The sequence below is a fragment of the Phyllostomus discolor genome, chromosome 7 (genome assembly GCF_004126475.2).
Source record: "Phyllostomus discolor isolate MPI-MPIP mPhyDis1 chromosome 7, mPhyDis1.pri.v3, whole genome shotgun sequence".
Classification (NCBI taxonomy): domain Eukaryota; kingdom Metazoa; phylum Chordata; class Mammalia; order Chiroptera; family Phyllostomidae; genus Phyllostomus; species Phyllostomus discolor.
In genome coordinates, this window is record NC_040909.2 from 18,856,484 (window position 1) to 18,877,449 (window position 20,966).

The 20,966-nt window shown below is 43.5% G+C and overlaps 1 protein-coding gene across 4 annotated transcripts in view; it reads left to right on the top strand.

Moving 5' to 3' along the window:
- NEK10 (NIMA related kinase 10) overlaps positions 1–20,966 on the top strand; it is a 182,724-nt gene that overhangs the window by 693 nt on the left and 161,065 nt on the right. For all 4 annotated transcript variants that reach the window (XM_028518291.2, XM_028518292.2, XM_036030574.1 and 1 more), the window contains exons 2-3: positions 15,126–15,236; positions 15,519–15,579. In XM_028518291.2, the coding sequence (XP_028374092.1) occupies positions 15,163–15,236; positions 15,519–15,579 (135 nt within the window). In that variant the 5' untranslated portion in view covers positions 15,126–15,162. The remainder of the gene's footprint in view (positions 1–15,125; positions 15,237–15,518; positions 15,580–20,966) is intronic.

A 20,966-nucleotide genomic window follows, 5' to 3' on the forward strand; every position in this document is an offset into this window, starting at 1 on the left:
CCCAGTATGTTTCACTAAGCGCAAGACTCCCAAATCCAACTTCCAGTTAAGTCTGCACATGTGTGACCCTAAACTCCATCTCTTGCCACTCCGCCAGACAGCCTCATCCTTAGGTTCCCTGTCTTGGGCACCACTCATTCGGTTACCAAAACCACATTCTGTACAACCTCTTTGACACTATACCACCTCCTCTGCATTTCCAGTGATTGCCAAGGCTATACCTTCTGAATAGCTGTCAAAGCAGTTCTTAGATCACCATCTCCATTCTTACTATATTGCAATTTCCACCAATCCCCTGCTTAAGTCCAACAACCATCCAGCTTCCCTGACTCCATCTGGCCCTGTCTAATCCATTTCCCCCACTATTTTAGACAGACCTTTCTAAAAATCATATAAGGGCATTTCACTTCCTGCAAAGATTCAAATCCAGACCCTTTAGTGGGATTTAGTTCCATGTCGTTGTTCCTAGAATATGCCACATGCTCTCCCGTGTGCCGTAATTTCATCTGTAGCTCACAGTGCCTGCAATGGACTCCATTTTTTGCACCATCCGCAGCCCTGGTCTCACTCCCCAATCATTCTCTGCGTGTTGCCGGATGGCTTTTCTGCTCCCTGTGCTGGATTCTGTCTGTGAGGGCAGAGGCCATGTCTGTTTTACCCACCGCTTGTTGTGTCTGTCATGGTATCATGCACACAGCAGGGTTTTCAAGAAATGCTGCTTCAATACATGGATCTCTAGAATGAGAAACTATGTTTTACATGGCATCCTTATTAGTTCCAGAAAAGTCAGAAGTAACTTCTGGCCTACGAAGCTTTTGCTTATTAAAAGCTAAATGTTGAGTTTACAGCTTGTACTTAGATTTTGAGACCCTTAGTAGTTGGAAACTATTTCAGTTCATATTTCCTACCATAGTCATTAGGGTGATAGCTATTAGTACATGGCAGAGGTTTAAAATGGAGAACAAAGAGATATTACATCGCAGTTTTGAAGGTAAGCTTAAAGTCAGACAGACATTGGTTTGAATCCTGGCTCCAGATTTTAGCTCCGTGGCCCACAGCAAAGTAGTCTTTAATCATCTTTTTTATCTGTACAATGGGCTAGTATTAACATCTACCTCATAGGACTGTTTTGAAGACTAAATGTGCATACTCCATATCAAGTGCACAGCGCCTTATTCGTAGTTTATCTTAACATGTTTAAAAATAGAAACATTCACATGGATGTTGGTAGTAGCTTATTCCCAATTGCCAACATCTGCAAACTACCAAGATGCCCTTCAGCGGGTGAATGATACACCCAGACAATAGAACATGATTCGGTGAAAAAGAATGAAGTGTGACACCATGAAAAGACATGAAGAAACCTCAAATGTGTATTATTAAGTGAACAAAGCCACTCTGAAAAGGCTACGTGTTGTACTATACAATTTCAGCAATATGACCTTTCTGGAAAAGGCAAAACTATGGAGACAAAAGATCAGTGGTTGCCAGGGGATAGGGGTAGGGGAAAAACGAATAGGAAGAGAAGAAAAGGTTTTTAGGACAATGGAAATACCTTATGATATAATGATGAATATATGTTATTATACATTTGTCCAAACTCATAGAATGTGCAACACCGAGAGTGAGCTCTAAGGTAACCTGCAGACTTTGGGTGATTATGATGTATCAGTGTAGGTTTATCCTTGGTGTAAAATATACCATTCTGGTGAGTGATACTGATAACAGGGAAGGGCTATTCAGGTGTGGGAAATCTCTGTATCCCTGTCAAATTTGTTCTAAATCTAAAACTTCCCTATACAAATAAAGTCTTTTTAAGAAAGAAAAACACACTGGAGGTTGTAATTGTGAAATTTTCATGGTCATCTGACAAAAGCTAAAAATCAATCTTTTAATTTAATGAAATGCAGTTTCTAGGACATCGTCCTACCATTTGATCGCACCATATTACTTGATCACAAACTTGTGTTTGTCACTAGCTCTGGTACAGGTTAGAGACTCATTCATTCAATGAGTGTTTATTGACCATCTGATGGGTCCAGGGCACCATGACAGATTAGGGTGGGTCAAGAGAAATTGCAACCAGTAAAGTCTTGATGAGGTGAGAGAAGGGCCTGGAGTGTTACTCTGCCTGTCAGAGCCAGTCTGACTTTGAGACCAAAGGCAGAGTAAACTGAGTTGAGCACTGGAACAGACACAGAGCAGGGAGCTCCCTCAGATAGTCAGTGTACTGACTGAGCACCTGGGCACTCAGCAGTGAACAAGGCAGAGTCATGGTTTCTTTAGAACTTGCATCCTCAAGGGCAGAGGAGCAGAGTCCATGAACACAGACTCTCAGACCAGACTGCCTGGGTTCAAATCTCAGCACATCCACTGCTGGATATGGGACCCCTGGCAAGTTACTTCATTTTGCACTTCTGTTTCCTGACCTGTAAAATGGAGTTCTTTTATTACATGCATCCATATGGGCACATTTCTTAGAACTTTGGTGAGTACACAGGAAATGCAGTGTACACATATTATGTTCTACTGAGGGGAGGGGTGGAGAGATAAGTAAGCAGATAAACAATAAAGCAGGATGTGGGGATAAAAGGTATATAGTTTGGGGTTGAGGTATGTGGCTTGGATTTGGAAATGAGTGTTATAGTTTTGAAAGACTTGGTCTTCTATAGGAAAGTAAACTTTAAACATACTCACGTATATGTCCAACATGTTTGATAATTAAAAATGCACTTGAAAATGATCACTGTAAAATAGATGATATCTCCTTTGGTAAAATAAGTACTCATTAAGAGGTCAAACTCACCCTCATCTCACCTGAAATCTACAGCAGTCATAATACAGTTTGGGCCCACATGTCTATGGGGTTGGCATCCACTCAGAGCTTATCAAACCTTACATTAGGAATAGTTGTAGTTGATAGTTCTAGCTTCCCACCCCTCAGCAGAATCAAAGGGACAAAATGACAATGAACTGGCTCTTATCTAGAGAAGTGACTAAAAAAACCCTCCTGTAACAATTCAAATAAAAACGAGGCAGAAATGACAAATCACAGCAGCCGTAACCTTGGGCCATCAAGAAAAAGTAATACCATTTAATGTATTTTGCATAAAAATAGGGAATTGTCAATTAATTTGAGAAAACTGTGTATGAAGTGATATTTTGTTAATAAAGTGGAAAACATTTATCTAGAAAATTTGCTGAGGCCACTAGCTAGGAAAATGACACAGATAAATGCCTGGCTTTAAATCCCTGCTCTGCCACTTACCAGCTGTTCCACTTGGACAAATTACTTAACCTCTGTGGGCCTCAGTTTTCTCATCTGTAAAATGGGGACAGTAATATTAGGTACCTTTTAGATTTTTTGGAAAAGCACCTCAATGGCTCTGGCACAGGGAAAGCACCACGGAAACACCTTATTATGATCGTTACTATTACCAGATTGAGTTCTTGGCCAAGTTACTAAACTTTTTAGTGCTTCAGTTTCATCATCTGTAAGTGGGAGGTACAACACTACCCACCTCATAGATTGTTTTGAAAATTAAATGAATACATCAAGGTGCTTACAGTAGTAAAACCTAAGTAATATTAGGTTTAAGAAAATTAAAATGAAGACTCTTTGTGACATCGAAAGTAAAACTTTAAAAAATTTTATGTCCAGCATTTGTCATCAGTGGATCTAAGTCAGTGAATGTAGAGAAGTGATTTAAAATAAGCATGCTAAGCTCTTTAAATTGGACGGTAATATTACCAACGATAATATTTACAACAGCTATCATAACAACAATAACATACTTATATTGCTACCAATAGTTTCAGATGGGCTTCACTGTGTTGAGGTCTAGCTACCACCTTATAGTAGGGAGGCTCTTATTTCTGCTTTTGTAAATGAGGACACTGATCATCAGACAGGTCCAGGGACTTTCCGAGGTCACTCAGTGGGCAAGCGAAACCAGGTCTCCGTAACCACCCTTCCTCCTTTTGGCTATTTTCCAGTGGTGTAGCTACAGGCATGATCATTTCTAAGCCTTTAACCTCTCGTCAGTTCCAGTGGAGACCACAGAATTCATGTACTGTGCATGTGTTTGTTACACTTGATATGAATATGAATACCCATCCTTCCTTTGGGAAATGTTATTGTCCTACTCATGTATATTTGAGCTAGTCCATATTCACCATGGAGATCTTATTTACTTTGTGTCTTTCTCACGTGTATAAAAGGATTTTCATCAAACCAACATTCTTTGATAACTGCATACTGGTCAGCTGAGGCAAACCTATTTAACGACAGTTTTTAATTATTTTTATTCTCCATATCTAAACAGTGATACTCCAGTTATACTTGGAGCTTCCAAATCATGTTTCATGGGATTTGTTCATTCATTCATTCATTCATTCAGTAATCATTTACTGAATATTTCTTTTTTTTAAGAAAGTTTTTTTTTTTTAAGATTTCATTTATTTATTTTTAGAGAGGGAAGGGAGGGAGAAAGAGAGAGAGAGAGAAACATCAATGTGCGGTTGCTGGGGGCCATGGCCTACAACCCAGGCATGTGCCCTGGCTGGGAATTGAACCTGTGACACTTTGGTTTGCAGCCTGTGCTCAATCCACTGAGCTACACCAGCCAGGGCTGAATATTTCTTTTGTTATAAACTAGCAGTGCTGTGCTGGATGCTGGGGATGAGCAAGCTAACTGTCATTTCTGTCCCTGGCTAGTTTACAGTAAACTAAGGAGGCAGACATCTGTACTTATGAATTATTGCCTGAATCTGCCCTTTTATCAAGAGCTGCAAGGCAGTGCCCGGTGAGTCTGTGACTACATCAAGGAGGTCAGGGAAAATCCCCTTAAAGAATGGATACTTGTGTCCAGGAGTAAATGCCCAGGGGTATCGAGGAGAAGCAGGTCTGAGACAAGAATTCAGGGCTAGGAATGAGTGGAGCTGGTTGAGGGGGCAGAAGCACCAGTTCGTGAAACACCTCAAAGGTCTTGGTAATTTTTGTTTTCATCTTAAGAGAAATGGGAAGCCCATGAAATCTTAATTGGCCAGATCAGTTCCACAAAAGGAATGGGTGCTTTTGTTGCTGTGTGGAGAATGGATTTTTTGGTTGTTTTTTGGAGGAAGGAGAAGCTGGAAATTGAGGGACCATTTGAAGTAATTGACGTGATTACTGAAGTTCAGGTGATGATGTAGACTAGGTTGTTGGCAGTGAGCATGGAGGGAAGTGGACAGACTGAGACCAAGTTGAATAAAAAGAAGTGGAGACCAAATGAGCAAGGGGGTGAGGAAGAGGGAGGCGTCATTTTTCTGAGGTTCATGCCGAAGGGCTATGCTGTACTGGAGACTACTTTGTTCCGTAGGTTGTTCTGTAAGTTGGCTGTGGTCTTGGGGGACACCACTCATTCATGGGCCCATTGTTCACCCCTCTCCTGATTCCTCAGCTCCAGCTCAACTCATCTGCCCACCGTCTCCCAAAACCGCTCTCAGGATCTTGCCTCCATCACTTGGCTCATTCCCCTGGAGATTTCTTTACCCACCCTACCTGTTCTTATGGACTTCTTCAGGTCCCCAGGGTTCATGAGCCTCTCCGCAGCTCTTCAGCCCACAGTGACCTATGTTACCCTGAATTCATCCAACTTGTAATCTTTTCCTGGGTATGAATTTTCTGTGCTTCTTGACATTTCTAGTGTTCTTATCTAATATCTTATTTCAGGCTGAGCTAGAAGAAATTGTCCTTTTATTTAAAGGGCAGTGCTTTGCCCTGGCTGGTGTGGCTCAGTGGATTGAGTGTCATCCTACTAATCAAAGGGTCGCCAGTTCGATTCCCAGTCAGGGCACACGCCTGGGTTGTGGGCCAGGTCCCCAGTAGGGGGCGCATGAGAGGCAACCACACATTGATGTTTCTCTCCTTCTCTTTCTCCCTCCTTGCCCCTCTCTAAAAATAAATAAATAAAATCTTTCTTAAAAAAGGCAGTGCTTTTTCATATTATAACTAAATATTTACAATTTCCCACACACTGAATTGTGGAAAAATTTTTTTGTAGTCCCCAGTCATGTCTTCTGGACAGTCAGAACAAAGTAAATAATGAAATACGATGAAAATGAAAAGTTTTTAGGTACAATTTAACGTTATTTTATGGCTCAGAAAGTGCTTCTAGTTTCTTGCAGTGCCGCCAATTGTTAAGGACATCAGTGTGTTTACCCAGTGTTCCTTCACCTAGAAGGTCTGGGGCTGAGTCCACCCTCACTTCTAATCCATGGACCCATGCTCACTCGTTACTAATTCATGACTCACTCATTATCACGGCTCATTACCATGACGGTTAACTTTTTGGGGAAGACAATCGGGGCCATGCCTTCTTCAGTGCAGTATCTTCAGTTCCTGGCATATACGGGGAGATTGATAATTTCTTCTTGAAGGAATGAAGGAAAATCATTTTCACCTTTCCCTCTCACACAGAAACAGGAAGAGAATGCAATTTTACCATGTTTGGGGCTAATGAGAAAAGGGAAATTTAGTGTGTTGCTTTAGTTATTTTCACTGACTAATAGAAATTCTTCTTTCATATCATCTGGATCCTTTTCCCCTTTTTGCAATAATCGCCACTGAATATGTGGGTCTCCGGTTCGTTAGTTCTAACACAGGCGCGTGGTGAACTCGGTCGTGAGCAGACTGGGGTCAGCAGTCACACGAAGCCTGAACACAGACACATCACGAATACCATGACGCAGTGGCAGTTGAGGGAACCCGTAGAAATTACATTCACGTCGGCAGGTATTTCCCTTTGTCACAAAAGATATGAGTGTGAATGGGAGTAAAGCTTGACAATAAGAAAACTGTAACGGTATTTATCTGCCACATATTCTAGCTGATTTTGGAGCAGCTCTCTCAGACCACCTGGGGTTAGTGTCAGCCAGCAGAAAATGAAGGCGAACTCTTAAAGGCGTGTCTAACATATAGCCCATGGTTAGTAAATATTTGAGGGAATGAGTAGGAGACAATCAAATACTATTAGAATTTTTTATTCTTTTTTACCTCCGAGTGCTCGTTTAAATTAAAAAGCAGAGAAAATTGTTCACAGTCTAAACTATTTGCACAAGGGAAGTGTCAATCTACTGACTCAGAGGCGAGGCCATTGTAATCCTTGCCCTCGCTGGGGACACACTCCTGCCAGTGGGGCGCTGTGGCAACTGCACATTTGTTCCCACTCTGATGATGGTGTTAGTGCACACCGCCTACCTGTCTCACATGAGTGGCCCAGAGTGAATGAGTGGACGTTTGTAAGCAGTCCAGGGTCCAGGAGGCAAAGTTATGCACTTGTCAATTCTTATTATGCCATTCTTCGCCCTCCACCAAGGGCCAAAGTCAACAAATCCTCTCTTTCCCGTCTACCCCGGACTTTGCCATTAAGATTTAGACCTTGAGGGTGAACTAGGCTTCGTTCTCTTTCTCCTCCTAGGCACATTTTACCTCTTCGGGCCTCAGTTTCTTCCTGTGCTAAGTGAGGGGCACTGAGTGACCATCTGCAGCTCCTGACCTGCGGATCAGCTCCGTGTGTGCTGTGCAGGCACTTCAGTTTGCTTGGCTTTGGTTTGGTGTGATTGTGAGTCCCTTTAGGGAAGGTATGCTTCCCAGGCTGGACCGAGGCCCTGCCACTCTCTGTTACCTGCTCTTCACCTGTCAGTCCTTTGCATTCTGTTCCTGGGCTGGGAAGGTGTTAGACCCCTGACCCTAGATGTGCTCTAAGGTTCTTTTTTGTAGTAACCGTCTCTGTTTCGCTAGCTCCACACTCTCATCGGAGAACATAACAATGTAATATGAGGAATAAAACCAAGGCTACATTTTAGAGAACCAGACTTCCTTTTCGGGCTATAATAGGTGTAAGCAAGTTATGTTTTTCACAGGAGTTCCTTGACTTTTTGATCACTGTACTTTTCAAGTGTGTGTGTGTGTGTGTGTGTGTGTGCTCACACATGTTTTATTTTGAGTAATTTGTGCAGTTTAACTTGACACTTTCTGGGTAGGATATATAGTTTTCTAAAACAACTAATTTGAAAAGGCCAAGCACCTATATCTATGAGATTAAGTGCAATTAGTCTTTGTAAAAATAAAAAATAAAGTGCCCTCTAGTCTCAGAGCACTTTAGTTAAATAAGCTGCCCAAGTGGCCAGCACATTTTTAAGTGTTTGTCTTGAAATAATTTCAGGCTCACATAAAAGCTGTAAAAATAGTGCAGCGAGTTCCCATATAACCTTCACTCAGCTTCCCCAAATGTTAGCATCTTGCATGCCCACGGCACAGTGGGCAAGATTAAGAAAGTGACATATCACCAATGGATTTTAACATGTTTTTCTTCTTTCTTGTTGTTTGGTGTGGGTTATATCTTACTTTAACCACTTTTTTTCCATAGAACCACCATTAAAGGAGGTTTAAGAAAAATATATCCACAGGAAAGGACTGCAGAAATGCTTTTTCATTTTGCAGTGACAGCCAGTTACAGGGCTGAAAGTTCTCTGAGTTTCTCCTTGGGCACAGGCCCCTTGTCATCTCATGTGGAGTGAACCACCGTTCGTCAGAAGAAATGGAGACTCCCTGTTGTTGGTACAAGGAAGTTCTGACTTCCTTTTGTGGCAGAGTTCACAGCAGTTTATTTTAGTTCTTATTCAAAAAAATAAACCCGATGTAGCCAAGTGGTATTTAACTTTAGTTATGCCAACCTCTCTTACTGGTATTACTTTCTGGGTGTTGTTGTTTTTTTTTTAACCATTAGTAAATGTAGTAAATAAAATGCAATATTTACCAAGGTGCACCCTAAGTGATTAGAATGAGAAAAGGGATTGTGGGATTTGATGCTATTTGCTGTCATGAATCAAATGACCTTGTAAAGGTGAGGCCATTGCAGTATCTTTTGAGCAGCCAGGTCAACTGTGGTATAAGAAAAATTTCCAGGTAGAGAATCTGAAACCCATGTCACAAATGCCATGGTACTTAGTGGGTTTGTATTGCACAATTTAGATTAATTACAGTCCATTAGGTGATTTTACCATGGCTTGGATACCTTTCTCTGTCACATGTGTTTACCCTGCAATTACCAAGTGATCACCAGCAAATGAGGTGTGTGTCTCTGGGGACTTCCTTTAGCATTAATCCAGATTTCAGATGGCAATAGAAGACGGGAATTACTTTCAAGAGTTTCTTCTTAAAAGTGGATTAAAGAAATTCAGCAGTGAGTCACAACTGTGATCACTTCTGTGCGTGACTAAAGCTGTAAACCACAGACCCATGTGCCTGCCCCGTGATGTATGGGAAAATCTCTCTCCCATCGGGGGTAGTATTTGGGTCCCATGATTGAGGTACAAAGGAAAGATACCAAACGTTTCCGTTTTCAAGTATTTTGCATTTGGATTTCTCATAGGCACTTTCACTTCTGTGCCCATTCCCCCCTTTTTTTTTTCAGAAAAAAACCCCCACTAAATTTCAGCTTTTCCATTTAGAATCAAAGAAACATTTATGTGAGCACTAGTGTTTGCATATTGCAAGTATCGTAGTCTCTTTGGCCTCATCTGTAAAATAAATGCTAGAAAATAAGTGTTTTCTATTTGTATTTTTAACAAAAGAACCCCTTTCTCAAATGAAACTGTACACAGAACCCCAGAGAAGCAGGACTTGCTTGGGCTTCAGGGGTCAGCCCTACTTGACCCCGGCTCTGCCCTCCCAGGCTTACCCTCGCTCTCTCCTGGTTGTCCTGGGGGTGACAGCCACCCCGCCCCCGAGGCTCTGGTTTGGGGGTAGACAGTATTTGTTACTTGAAAAGAAAGACTTCAGTTATCTAGGCCATCGTTATTTAGATGGTCTTCAATGGGTGCGTTACTGGTCCATGAGGAGGTGAGTGTAAATCGAGAGTAAGTGTTTACAAATGATCACAACCATTTAACATTTTTGCTGCAATATCCAAGCACATGATCAGTGGACTTATATTGCTGAACAGGGTGTGGATCGACAATATTGGTCCTTAATAGATTTGAAATTCTAAAAAAGCTTCCTAGATAGTTTTTGAAGCACTGTTCATGAGTATTACCTAACACAGAATTCTGATTTCCCTCCTAAAGGCTGACCATGTGAAGTAATTCCTGAATGTGTTCAAGATTATTATAACATTGCAAGTACTCATCACTTGATTTTTGAGGAAGGTTTATCAGAGATTTTTGAACTAAAAGAGTAATGGCACAGGTTTTTAAAAAATATTCTCTCATCCACTTGTTAATTTTTTATTCAATACATACAGGGTGGGCAAAGGTAGGTTTACAGTTGTCCGAGTGGCAAAATAATACAATAATTAATCAATAACAATACAAGAATGAACAGTTTCACATGCTTACAACTGTACACCTACTTCTGCCCCACCCTGTATTCACCGTCTGCCGCCCAGGTGTCTGGCGCATGAGGGGGACCTAGTGCCTGATCTCTAGGGGTGCGCAGGCAGTCGCAGTGCCTCACGCACAGGTCTGCACGGGGAGGAGCGCAGGCTTCCCTGGGACATTGAGAAGGAGCGCCAGATCTGGGGGCTCTAATGCAACACGTAAAGAGTTGTGAAAAAGGAAGGAGTTCACAAACTTCGGCAAAAAAATACCCAAGGTACTCCTTCCAGATTGCGGCACAAAGAGGTTTTGAGTTTTACGTTGTGTGCCCTGCGCTGTTCTGAGTGCCGCTCTGTGCGCTGGCAACATGTCCGTGGGTGAAGCAGACACAGTCTCTGTCCACGCGGGGCTTCTGATCTAGTGCGAGGAAGCCGGTATGTTGGCAAGAGCGTTTCTGACGTCGATGGGCTCCAGAAGGAAGTAAAACAGGGGGCGGTGGTAAAAATGAGCGTGTGATGGTGAACACGTTGCAGAGATTTATCAGAGGAGCCCCCACTGAGGAGGGGACATCTGAGCTGAGACCCGGATGACACGGAAGAGCCTGCTGGAGAGCACGAGAGGGGAACCGCGGGCGGCAGGCGCCACGGCTGTCAGGCAGGAATGAGCTGGGAGACGGCCAGCATGGCTGCACTGGGGCAGGCCAGAGGGGGAGGACGGAAGAGCTCAGGGGTGAAAGTCATGGGCAGAAGCCCAGTGGGACAGGAGGCCACAGGAAGGTTGTAAACCACAGAGTGGCAGGATCTGATTCCAATTTTAAAGTAATCCCATGGGCTCCTGCGGATATAGAGGAGCAAGGGTGGAAGCAGAGAGATGAGTGAGGTGGTGACAGTGGTCCAGGCAGGAGGTGTGGTGGCTCAGAGTACAGAGTGATGGCAGAGGGAGTGGAGGCGAGGGACAGCCGACCGATTGGTCTTGTGGGGGGCTTGACTGTGGGAGGTAAAGGAGAGGGATTGGGAGCTTTGTGCAGACTAGCTGGGTGGTGCCAGTGACACTAGGTGGGAGGACACTGAGGGGATTGGGTCTGGGGGTGGGGGTCAAGGGTTTTGTTTGCGGTATATTAAACTTGGGATGCTTGTTAGGCATCCTGGAGATGACTGTGCATTGAGGAGGTCAGAATGGGGCTGGGGCTGAACCTATGAATTTGGAATTGTAAAGCCACGGGACAGCAAGAGACCCCTTAGGGAGGAGCGGGTAGCTAGAGAAGAGAAGGCCAAAGACCAAGTCAGCTGCTAGGCCACAAGGTCATGCTAGTGGCTGGAGAGGTCACGCAGAGGAGGAGAAAAATCCTGCTAGGTAGTTGAGAGCTGCCGGAGGAGGCTGGGGCTCAGTGCGCAGCCACAGCAAAGACTCTTATACCCTCATCACCCACCCATGGCTCTTCCACTGAAGTCAGCGGTCACAGTGGGTGACATGGGTCTTCTACCCAGAGCCTCTCCAGCCCTTATGACTGGCTGTCCTGGATATTGTCTTCAGTGCTCTTTTGCTTCTAACAGCCAGTTCCTGTATCTCTTTTTTGGAGAACTCCCCTCAAGCCACTGTCCAGACAGGAGTGTCTTGGGAGTTATGACCTCCCTTGGTGGCCCTTCACCAGTGACCGAAGGCTACAGGAGCATGGAAGCACTTCCCTTGGCCTTAGACAGCTCTGAAGCATAACCTATACCCTCCAGAGCACTCCTGGGCAGCAGGCTGAAGCTATCCGCCCTGGAGAGTGCTTGCCTGAGGCGGCACCCGTGCTTGACCTGTCTTGGGTGGTCACCTGTCTTGGGTGGCGCTTCTTCAGTGAGTGTCTTCCTCTGGGCAGCTTGAGATCCGAACTGCACTCCAAACTGCCACCAAACCCGCCTCCTAATCTCTGGCTCCGTTTTGGATTGTAACCATTGGCACCGTGTCATCCTTTTTGTTATTGTAATATGAAATTAGATTAAATATTTTAAAGCATTCCCAAATTCTCAAAGTTAGGTGGGTTTTTTTTTGGAATGTTTTCTATATTAATAACCACCAAGTGGAAAGGATTTTGTTTTTTATCATAAAGCTAATTGTTTCTATTGGTGCTGGTGGATTTGTTTACTGTTTAATTAACTGAGACATTTCCAGAGAGTATTTATTTTCACTCTTCCAGCTCAAAGAGTAAATGCTAATCTTAAAGTGATAAAACTATTAGCCGATTATTTCCTGTTCATACACCAGTCAATAAAATTACGGAGATTAAACAAGGGAATAAGGCAAGGGGTTCGGTGGGGTTTGATTGTCGTGGGTGTGATCTCCTAGCAGAAGCAGCCTATGAGCTTGTCAACACATTTTCATTGCTGAGCGTTGTAGCTTTCATTTCCTCCTTCTGAAACAGCCGGCAGCTCTGGCCTGAGCAGGAATTTTAAGCCATAGGGCTAGTGTGTCTATGTGGAATATTCCCTCTGTCTTCAAGGGGAAAATAAAATGAGATTCTGTTTATTTTTTGACTCCATTTCTATTTCTTTTAAAACTTTTGGGGGTTATTTTAATATCTCTCTATAAAGATCGCTTTGGGTCTTTTGCTTTTAAAGAATAATTTACAGATCATCCATTCCTCATTTCCTCTCTCCCATCCTCCCTTCCTCCCTCCCTCCCTCTCCTCCCTCTTTTCCAGAGTAAAGCCAATGCTAATTCAAATCTCTATCTGAATATTGTCCAAAGCATATTTTAAAGTTCCTAAGTGGGGTTTTCTTTGCTTGTAGTAGAACCTCATACCTGTAATAACCTCTTTTACCTTTAGCAGTTTTCTGTCTGTGATTGGACAAAGTGCCTAAATATTTGTTGAATGAATTGAATCCACAGTGTTATCATCTAGGCACAATCCTAAAATACCAATGATGTGTTTTTCTTGGTGTGCATTTGTGATGAGAACCTTGGCCCCCAACTGTTAATTCAGCTGAACTCTTTGTCACAAATATGACAACTATATTGGGAAAATCATTTTTAATTCCTTAAATTATCTTTGTACATCTCACAAAATTAAATTTTACTCGCTCCTTGTTGCAGTGACACACCCACTGGCAATTCCTTTTGCATCTAAGTACTTCTGAAACACTCGGCCTCTGGCCATCAGCTTTACAATACACGAGGCATGCAGCTATCAGAGAACAAACACGCTTTTTCCGTGCCTGGAAAACACACTGTGATGTCACGCCGTGACACTGAAGCACAGTGGAGATTACACATTTGGTTAAATTAAACTAGTTTTTGTGCTTGCTATATAGTTGAAAGTATGGGTATCTTCAACTTTCTTTTTGTTTTTATTCTGTAAACTGAAACAATTCAACGAAACATTTATTAAGGGGAAAACGGCAAATAAATTGCTTGGTCCTTTCATGACCTCACGTTTTGAGTGGGGGGTGGGAAACAGTACTGACATTTATTCTTGGAAAGGTGATAATGACTACGGAGCTTAATTCAGAAGGCTGAAATGCCTATTGGGGCGTATTCGGAGGCTCACTATCCCACTTGTTAAAAAACAAAATTCAACCGAGTAAATTTTAAAGATCTCATTGGCTTTACCCAGCAGTTCATAAATTGCGCAGCAGCATACACTCTAGCAGATAGACAGGAGCTCTGAGTTGCTGCAGAAAGAGACTTGTATAGGCGGAAGGGAGCAGGAAGGAGGAAGTTATACTACGCAAACAGCAGGCCAGTTGTTGTAGGATTACTTTACTGAAAGAAGATGGTAGGGGCTTGTCAGGTAGAGTACCTAACTGATGTTGGTTTAAGTTTCTATTTCCAGGAGAGCTGAAAGTGTAATTAAGTCTTGGTTCAGTGATGTGGGGCTTAGCATAAGTGACTCCATTGTGGGCCTGTTGTGTTGCTTTTACCAGGATGGTTGGGTGAGTTCAGGGGTTATGCAAGGCTGACCCAATTGTTGCAGAAGAGCTTACAACTGGAATTGATCCAAGTGGAGATTCAGGTGGCAGCTCAAACACTTAGGAATTTGGGAAATCCAATGGCATTTTTTATGTGTTGCTCTGGGCACTAAAGCTTATTGGCAAGTGATGGGGTTTTCTCTGGGGTGCTTATGGGCATGACCCATGGTAAGGGAGGAACCCCCTGAACTAGCAGCTTATGGTGAGAAAGACAAGTAAGAAGACATAATAGCATCAGTTGGGCTTTAGGTATTTGCTTATAGATACATATATTGGAAACCCCAAATACGGATACTTTTTCTGACCTGCAGAACAATAATATTGTTGGGACCATGGGCCAGATTATTTGAAATCAATGATGACTTAGAAAATATAGTACTCATGGAGTACTATAACTTAAACAATGCTCTAAATGTATCCAAAGGCCTTTATTTATTTATTTTTAAAGATTTTATTTATTTATTTTTAGAGAGGGAAGGGAGGGAGAAAGAGAGAGAGAGAAACATCAATGTGCGGTTACTGGGGGCTGTGGCCTGCAACCCTGGCATGTACCCTGACTGGGAATCGAACCCGTGACACTTTGGTTTGCAGCCTGAGCTCAATCCACTGAGCTACACCAGCCAGGGCTTATCCAAAGGCCTTTAAATTATAATAGTACATGGTGTTCATATTAACATTTTTATTATTATATTAGAAATAAATATTAGTTTTTGCATATTTAAGTAAATGGTGTAAGTGGCTTTTGTTTGTATTAATTGAGAATATTTTGGAGCACACGGCCCAACTAAAGTTCTTCCCTCTGGTTTACTTTGAAAGGAATGAGATGTTAATTCTGGGGCGTTGACGTTTTACAATGCCTGATCAAGACAAAAAGGTGAAGACCACAGAAAAATCAACTGATAAAAAACAGCAAGGAATCACCACCAGGTAACCCCATACCAAGTCTTTGCTAATTATTAACTCAGGCAGATGCCAGCAACCAGACTTAATAGCTTTTTGAGAAATAGCGTGGACCCTTGACAACAGCTACTCTGAGTTACGGTGTTTACTGAAATGTTTGATTGTTTGTGGAGTTCAGAAGGGAATGTTTAGTATGCATCTGTTCCAGTCCATAAAAGCAGGCCCCCAGGGGCAGTGCCACCAGTGGATTACGTGACTGGTTCAGCTGGAGTCTTCTGTTGACTGACATTGTGTTTTTCTTTCTCCTAGGGACTATTCCGATCTTAAAAGACTTCGGTGCCTTTTGAACGTCCAGTCAAGCAAACAACAGGTAGTGTTTGCAATGAATGTGCATGCATCAATGAAAAAAAGCAATCACATGTTTCCAGAGATCCGTATAACATCTTTATGAATGACGCGTCTCCTTCTCTTTGTTCTTTCGTGTGTTTTGTGTTCCTTCATCCAGGTGTTTCCCTCATACCTGGTTCAGGTTCTGCCAAGACTTGGCATGCACAGCCTTTTCGCTCTTCTCCTGTCATGCCTGAGTCCTGCTTTACCCTACACTTATTATCACGTGTCCTCGTCACTGAAGCTCTAAGCTCTAGAAACAGCATGTCTCCCATTGAATGCTTGGTATTCTAGTCTTCAGAGCTCTAGGGCAACTGATGTTGCAGAACACTGTTTACCACATTTCCCTTCTCCCTCCCTCACCCCCGTCATGCTACTCATGTGCTGCAGCACTGCTCTCAAGACTTGCTGCGCGTTGTCTGTTACCGAAAAAGGGGGAAAGGAGTGAGCTGTGGCTATTTTTATAACAGCATTTTAATGTTTTTATTAGAAAGAAAAAGAATGGTACCTCTGCTTGAAGTTGATCTCTAAACATTTCTGTCTGCTTTTGCTTTTGTTAAGACTTTGGAGAGTCATGAGACTAAAGGCCATCCATGGAGTTTGGGGAACAACACAGCAACGCTAGTAATAGTAACAGAAGACACTTATTTAGCACACATTTACTGTGAATGAGTAAATGGTGGGGATGGGACTTGACCCCTGGTGGCCTGGCTCCAGAGTCTACTTTGCTATTCTCGTTCCATTTTTTTAAGAGCTCTGTGGTGGCCTTTGTTATAGCAACCACACTTACCAGAGGACTCCAGCATTTTAAATCTATTTATTTATAGTGGAGAATGACTTTCTAATGATTTGATGGCGTGTAAAGGTCAAATAATGATAGCTCATTTTAGGGTGCACTTACCATGTGCCTGGTGCTCTCCCTGCATTACCCTGCAATAACAACCAAAGCTCCCACCTTTACAGATTAGGAACCGGAGAGGCACACAGAGGTTAAGTGACTTCCCCAAGATCATACAGACAGCTAATGCTAGGATATAGATCTGACCCCAAACACTGCCTCTCTGCGATGAGTGCTTCTAACCACTGAGATACCTTTTAAATGACTCGGGGAATTAAATGATGTACAGTTCAAAAGCCAGTTGAATAAGCATTGATTTGGAGTAAACGTGGCTTTAGAATACCTTTTCTCCTGTCAGTTCCCTCTCCTCTGTTATTAATGCCACCCCCCACCCCCGGCTCCAGGAACTCCTTTCCTCCCCTCTGCCTGTTTCAGTGGTCACTCTTGCCCTTTGTTCACCTTGACACTGCTCAGTTGTCCTCCTGGCTCACTGCTCACCACCTGCGGAACGATCGCCCCGAATCCAGCGCATTCTGTCTTGGGAAGGGGAGCAGGATGACTCAGCATGCAGTTTTAGGTGTAGTTTCCATTCTCTTTCACTGTGAGATCTTACCAGAATGTCAGACTTCTTTTTACTTGCTATTGCCTTTCTCCCAAATTTCTTTCCTGTAAAATCTTACCTCTTTCCAAGACTCAAACCTCATGATGCCACCTCCACAGAAAGCTTTCGCTTATCTTCCGTTCTAGAAGCCAACCCCTCTCTCCTGAAAGCATGCTCTTTCACTCGTAGCATTATTTTCTCCCTTGTTTGGGAAACACTTGTTTGCATGGCCAAGTTCCTGGCAAGGTGACGGATTTCCCAATGCCGCCACTTTGACTTCCGCCTCTGCTTCACTGTATCCTCTCTCCCATGAGTTCCTGGTCAGTTTTTGCCCAATTGAATTGTGTCTTAAGAATCGGTCACCACATAAGTGTGTACGATAACCCTCCAGCCAGAGTAAAGAATCAGCAATGGCAGTTTTGGGCTGTAATTTCCCAGCGTTGAAGCTCATGCTCACTGGGTCTGCCTCTGTTGTGTCCCCTTTCAACACCTGGCCGGCTTAGTTCAAGTGAGTTTAATAGTCTTCCTCCCCCTTAACCAGTTTTAGAATTTGCTGTTTGTTGTCTAACAAGTTCATATGGCATATCTTTTTATAAAATATTTCACACGCACAAAAATACATGTTTGTGATGTTTGAATTATTGAGAAGGTAGATGGTTCTAAGAAAAGAAGTGAAAATAACTATGTTCAACTATGTGCAGGTGCTCGGGTTCACAAAACTCATTCCTAATTCTGTTTATAAAATTTTCATGCATTTTTAATTTTAAAACAATAAATCTTATTCTGAACACCCTATTCTCCTTTCCATAAAATAGTGTAGACAGACATTTAGAGGAGAAGAAAGATATTGAAGGGAATAAATCAAGAATTTATTTATATCTTGCTGGTTCCAGAAAGAGTGTGAAGAGACGTATAAAGCTACGTAGAGTATGGCGGGCTTTCATTGACTAAAACCAGGGCCAAAGAAGAAGGAAAAACAAGGGTCGGGAAGCACAGTAGCGTCAGAGTCGGGCGGAGCTAACTGCCCATTGAAATGCGTAAGCGGGCCCCACTTTGGCTCTGAGACTTGGAGCAGCTGGTTTGAAAAGGGGAGCCTGGGATTAAGGCCCGCTCGCCTGAATTTCTAGTCCAGCGAGCCCAGGCCTGTTATTTGCAAATGGGCCAAGATGGCCAATTAACCAGTGCAGAGAAAATCTCCTCTGTGGGTTTGGGCAGAGAACCGCAAGGACTGACGTCCTTCGTCTGCATCACTAATGAGCCCGGCCACTTTCCTCGCTCTTTCCCTCGTGTTCCTGTGTTGTGCTTTCGCTGTTGGTCCTGCTTGCTCTTCAGCACAGCAGAGCCTGCTGTTGCGTGGGACAGTCCCACAGTGTGACAGAGGGAGGGACAGACACACGCTGAGGCAGATGGAGGCCCCCAACATCCTCCTAAGCATGGTCAGAATAATCAACACCCAGTAAAACCAGATAATTCAGGGAGAAGAATTGCTCCAGGGTCGTTACAAAGTTGGTGGGAGAGTTCACCAGAGGTTTTTCACAAATCCTGAAGTTATCTGCCTAGAGCTAGAATTTCCATTTCCTGCCTACATTTAAAGCCATAGGGAGTTGAGAAATGGGTTTGCAATAAAAAAAAAGAAGAAGAAAAATCAATTCATCTCCGGTCCATCAAAAGCCTTTGAAACAGAAGAGGTTTCGATAGATGCTGTGGAAAGGCAGAGTGTGAGGTACGGTTCTTGCGGCCTGACCGGCCACGCACAGGGAAGCCAGTTCCAGTCCACGACGTGGCAGGACCTGAATCCTGAGTGAGTGGTGCAGGTGGTGGGTGTATGGGTGTTGAGGGAACTGAAGAGGCCAACTTTCAGTTTGAGTCACAGGGAAGGAGATGGTTTTTGAAAAGCGGGCCGGTTTTCCATCAGTAGAATCAATAGGGAAGGCATTCTAGGTGAAGTGAATAACACAATGAGGTACCTGAAGGAGAGAAAAGAACGGGCATTGGAGCGAAATGGTGGTTGGACATTTCCATTGGAAGTGGAGACAAATAAAGCCAGAGGAAACTGTGCAGTGCCTGAAGGCCACCTAAAAATGTACTCGATCCCGTAAGCAACAGGGAATGTTGAACTTTCCAAGCAGAAGTGGCATGGTCAAAATTTTAGGAGGGCCCTTTGCTTCATTCGTTGGTCTCTCTCCATGCCACTCATATTATTCAAGCTGCTCAGGTGCTTTTCAGTTTCTAAAGCACATACGGTTTTTCTCTGCCTCCCAGACTGTGTAAAAATCTGCCTAGCATCCTGATCCTTGGCCCACCCTATTACCTTTACCTTCCACCCCAACAGGCTCTTGTTTGCTAATTTTGCAGCTTGTTCTTATGCTAGTGTAGCCCCTCCTCTGCCCTCATGGGTCCGTGAATTCCCTGAGGGCAGAGGCCGAGGCTGACCTGCTTACTTATACCCAGTGTCTCCCACATCATCTGGCAAATGATATGTCTGCCACGAACATGCCAATGGATGAACTCTGCTGCAGGTGATTTACTAGATGAATCAGCAAAGAGACAGGGGACAAAGTGAGCGTTCATTCAACAGCCTCACATTTGAACACGTACTATGTGCCAGGCTCTGTGAGAGGAGCTAAGAACACGAAGATAGACAGGTGTGATGCTGCCCTGGGGGTGGTCAGATTCGAGGAGGCTGATGTGTACTAGACATTGCACTAACCCGTGGTAAGTGCTATAAGAGAGATCAGCACGGTAATGCCACCAAGGAGTGGGTGAACAGCTCGATCCAGAATGTGTGGGCAGGTGCTCCGTGGGAGGCTGTCGGAGCCGAATGCTGAAAGGCGATCAGGAGTTAGACCTGCAGCACAAGCCACGGAGAGGTCAAATCCACGGTCCCTTCCAGGGTGGGTGACCAGTTTAATGGAGCCAGAACTTGGGGACTGTTTTATCGTACTTCATTTTACTTTTTGTTTATTTATTCATTTATTTATATTGTATGGACTTGTGGGTTCTGATTTTATTCTCTGGTGGATTTGTCACTGCATAGCAAATCATTATAAAACTTAGTGGTTTAAAGTGACAGTGGTCATTTATGGTCCCTTACCCATTCTATGGGTCATGAATTCAAATTCATGGTCCTGGCCTCAGTTTCTGACGGGGCTGCAGTCAGGTGTCAGCCAGGCTGTGGCCCTGTCAATGTCACCTGGGGCTGGCGGGTCCACTTCCAAGGTGGCTTGCTCCACAAGGCTGGCAAGGTGGTGGAAGGCCTTTGAACAGGTTGTTTGTCCTCATAGCATGGAGTCTGGGGAGACCCTCCAGAGCTAGACACCTGATATTTAAAGAAACAACTGGGTCCTTTAAAATATTGTGAAAGGTGGCATTGCTGGACTAGGAGATGGACAGGACACAGGCAGACAGATGTTCATCTCGGTACGAAGGGAACCTTGGGTAAGAGTAGAAAAGATACAGTAGGCTGAATTAAGAGTGTTTCTCATCGTTGGAGATACACAGATAGGTGTTGGAGGACTGAGAATGCTGGAGAGGGAGGGAGATTGTCTGGACCTGAATCCCAGCTCTGTCCCTTGCTAGCTGTGTGACCCTTGGGCAAGTCCCTTAGCCCCTCTGTGCCTCAGATGTCTCTTCCATGAAATGGTAGTTACCTCAGTGGGCCAACCTACAACTGCCACGGGACAATGTCCTGTTTTATAGGATGAAAGATTTATTATTAATATTTCGAGAGAATTCAACTGTGGCTAGCATATGATGAAGAAGGGTTTTAAGGTTTTTGTTTTTGTGGGTTTTTTTGTTAGCTATTGAACAATATCCTATTATAATGCATTGTTCTATAAGCTGACTGCCCTGTGGGAGGTCAGACATATTCTCTTTGGATGAGGAAATGTTTTTATGCAGATTTCTGGCAAATACTTTGGCGGAATGAGAC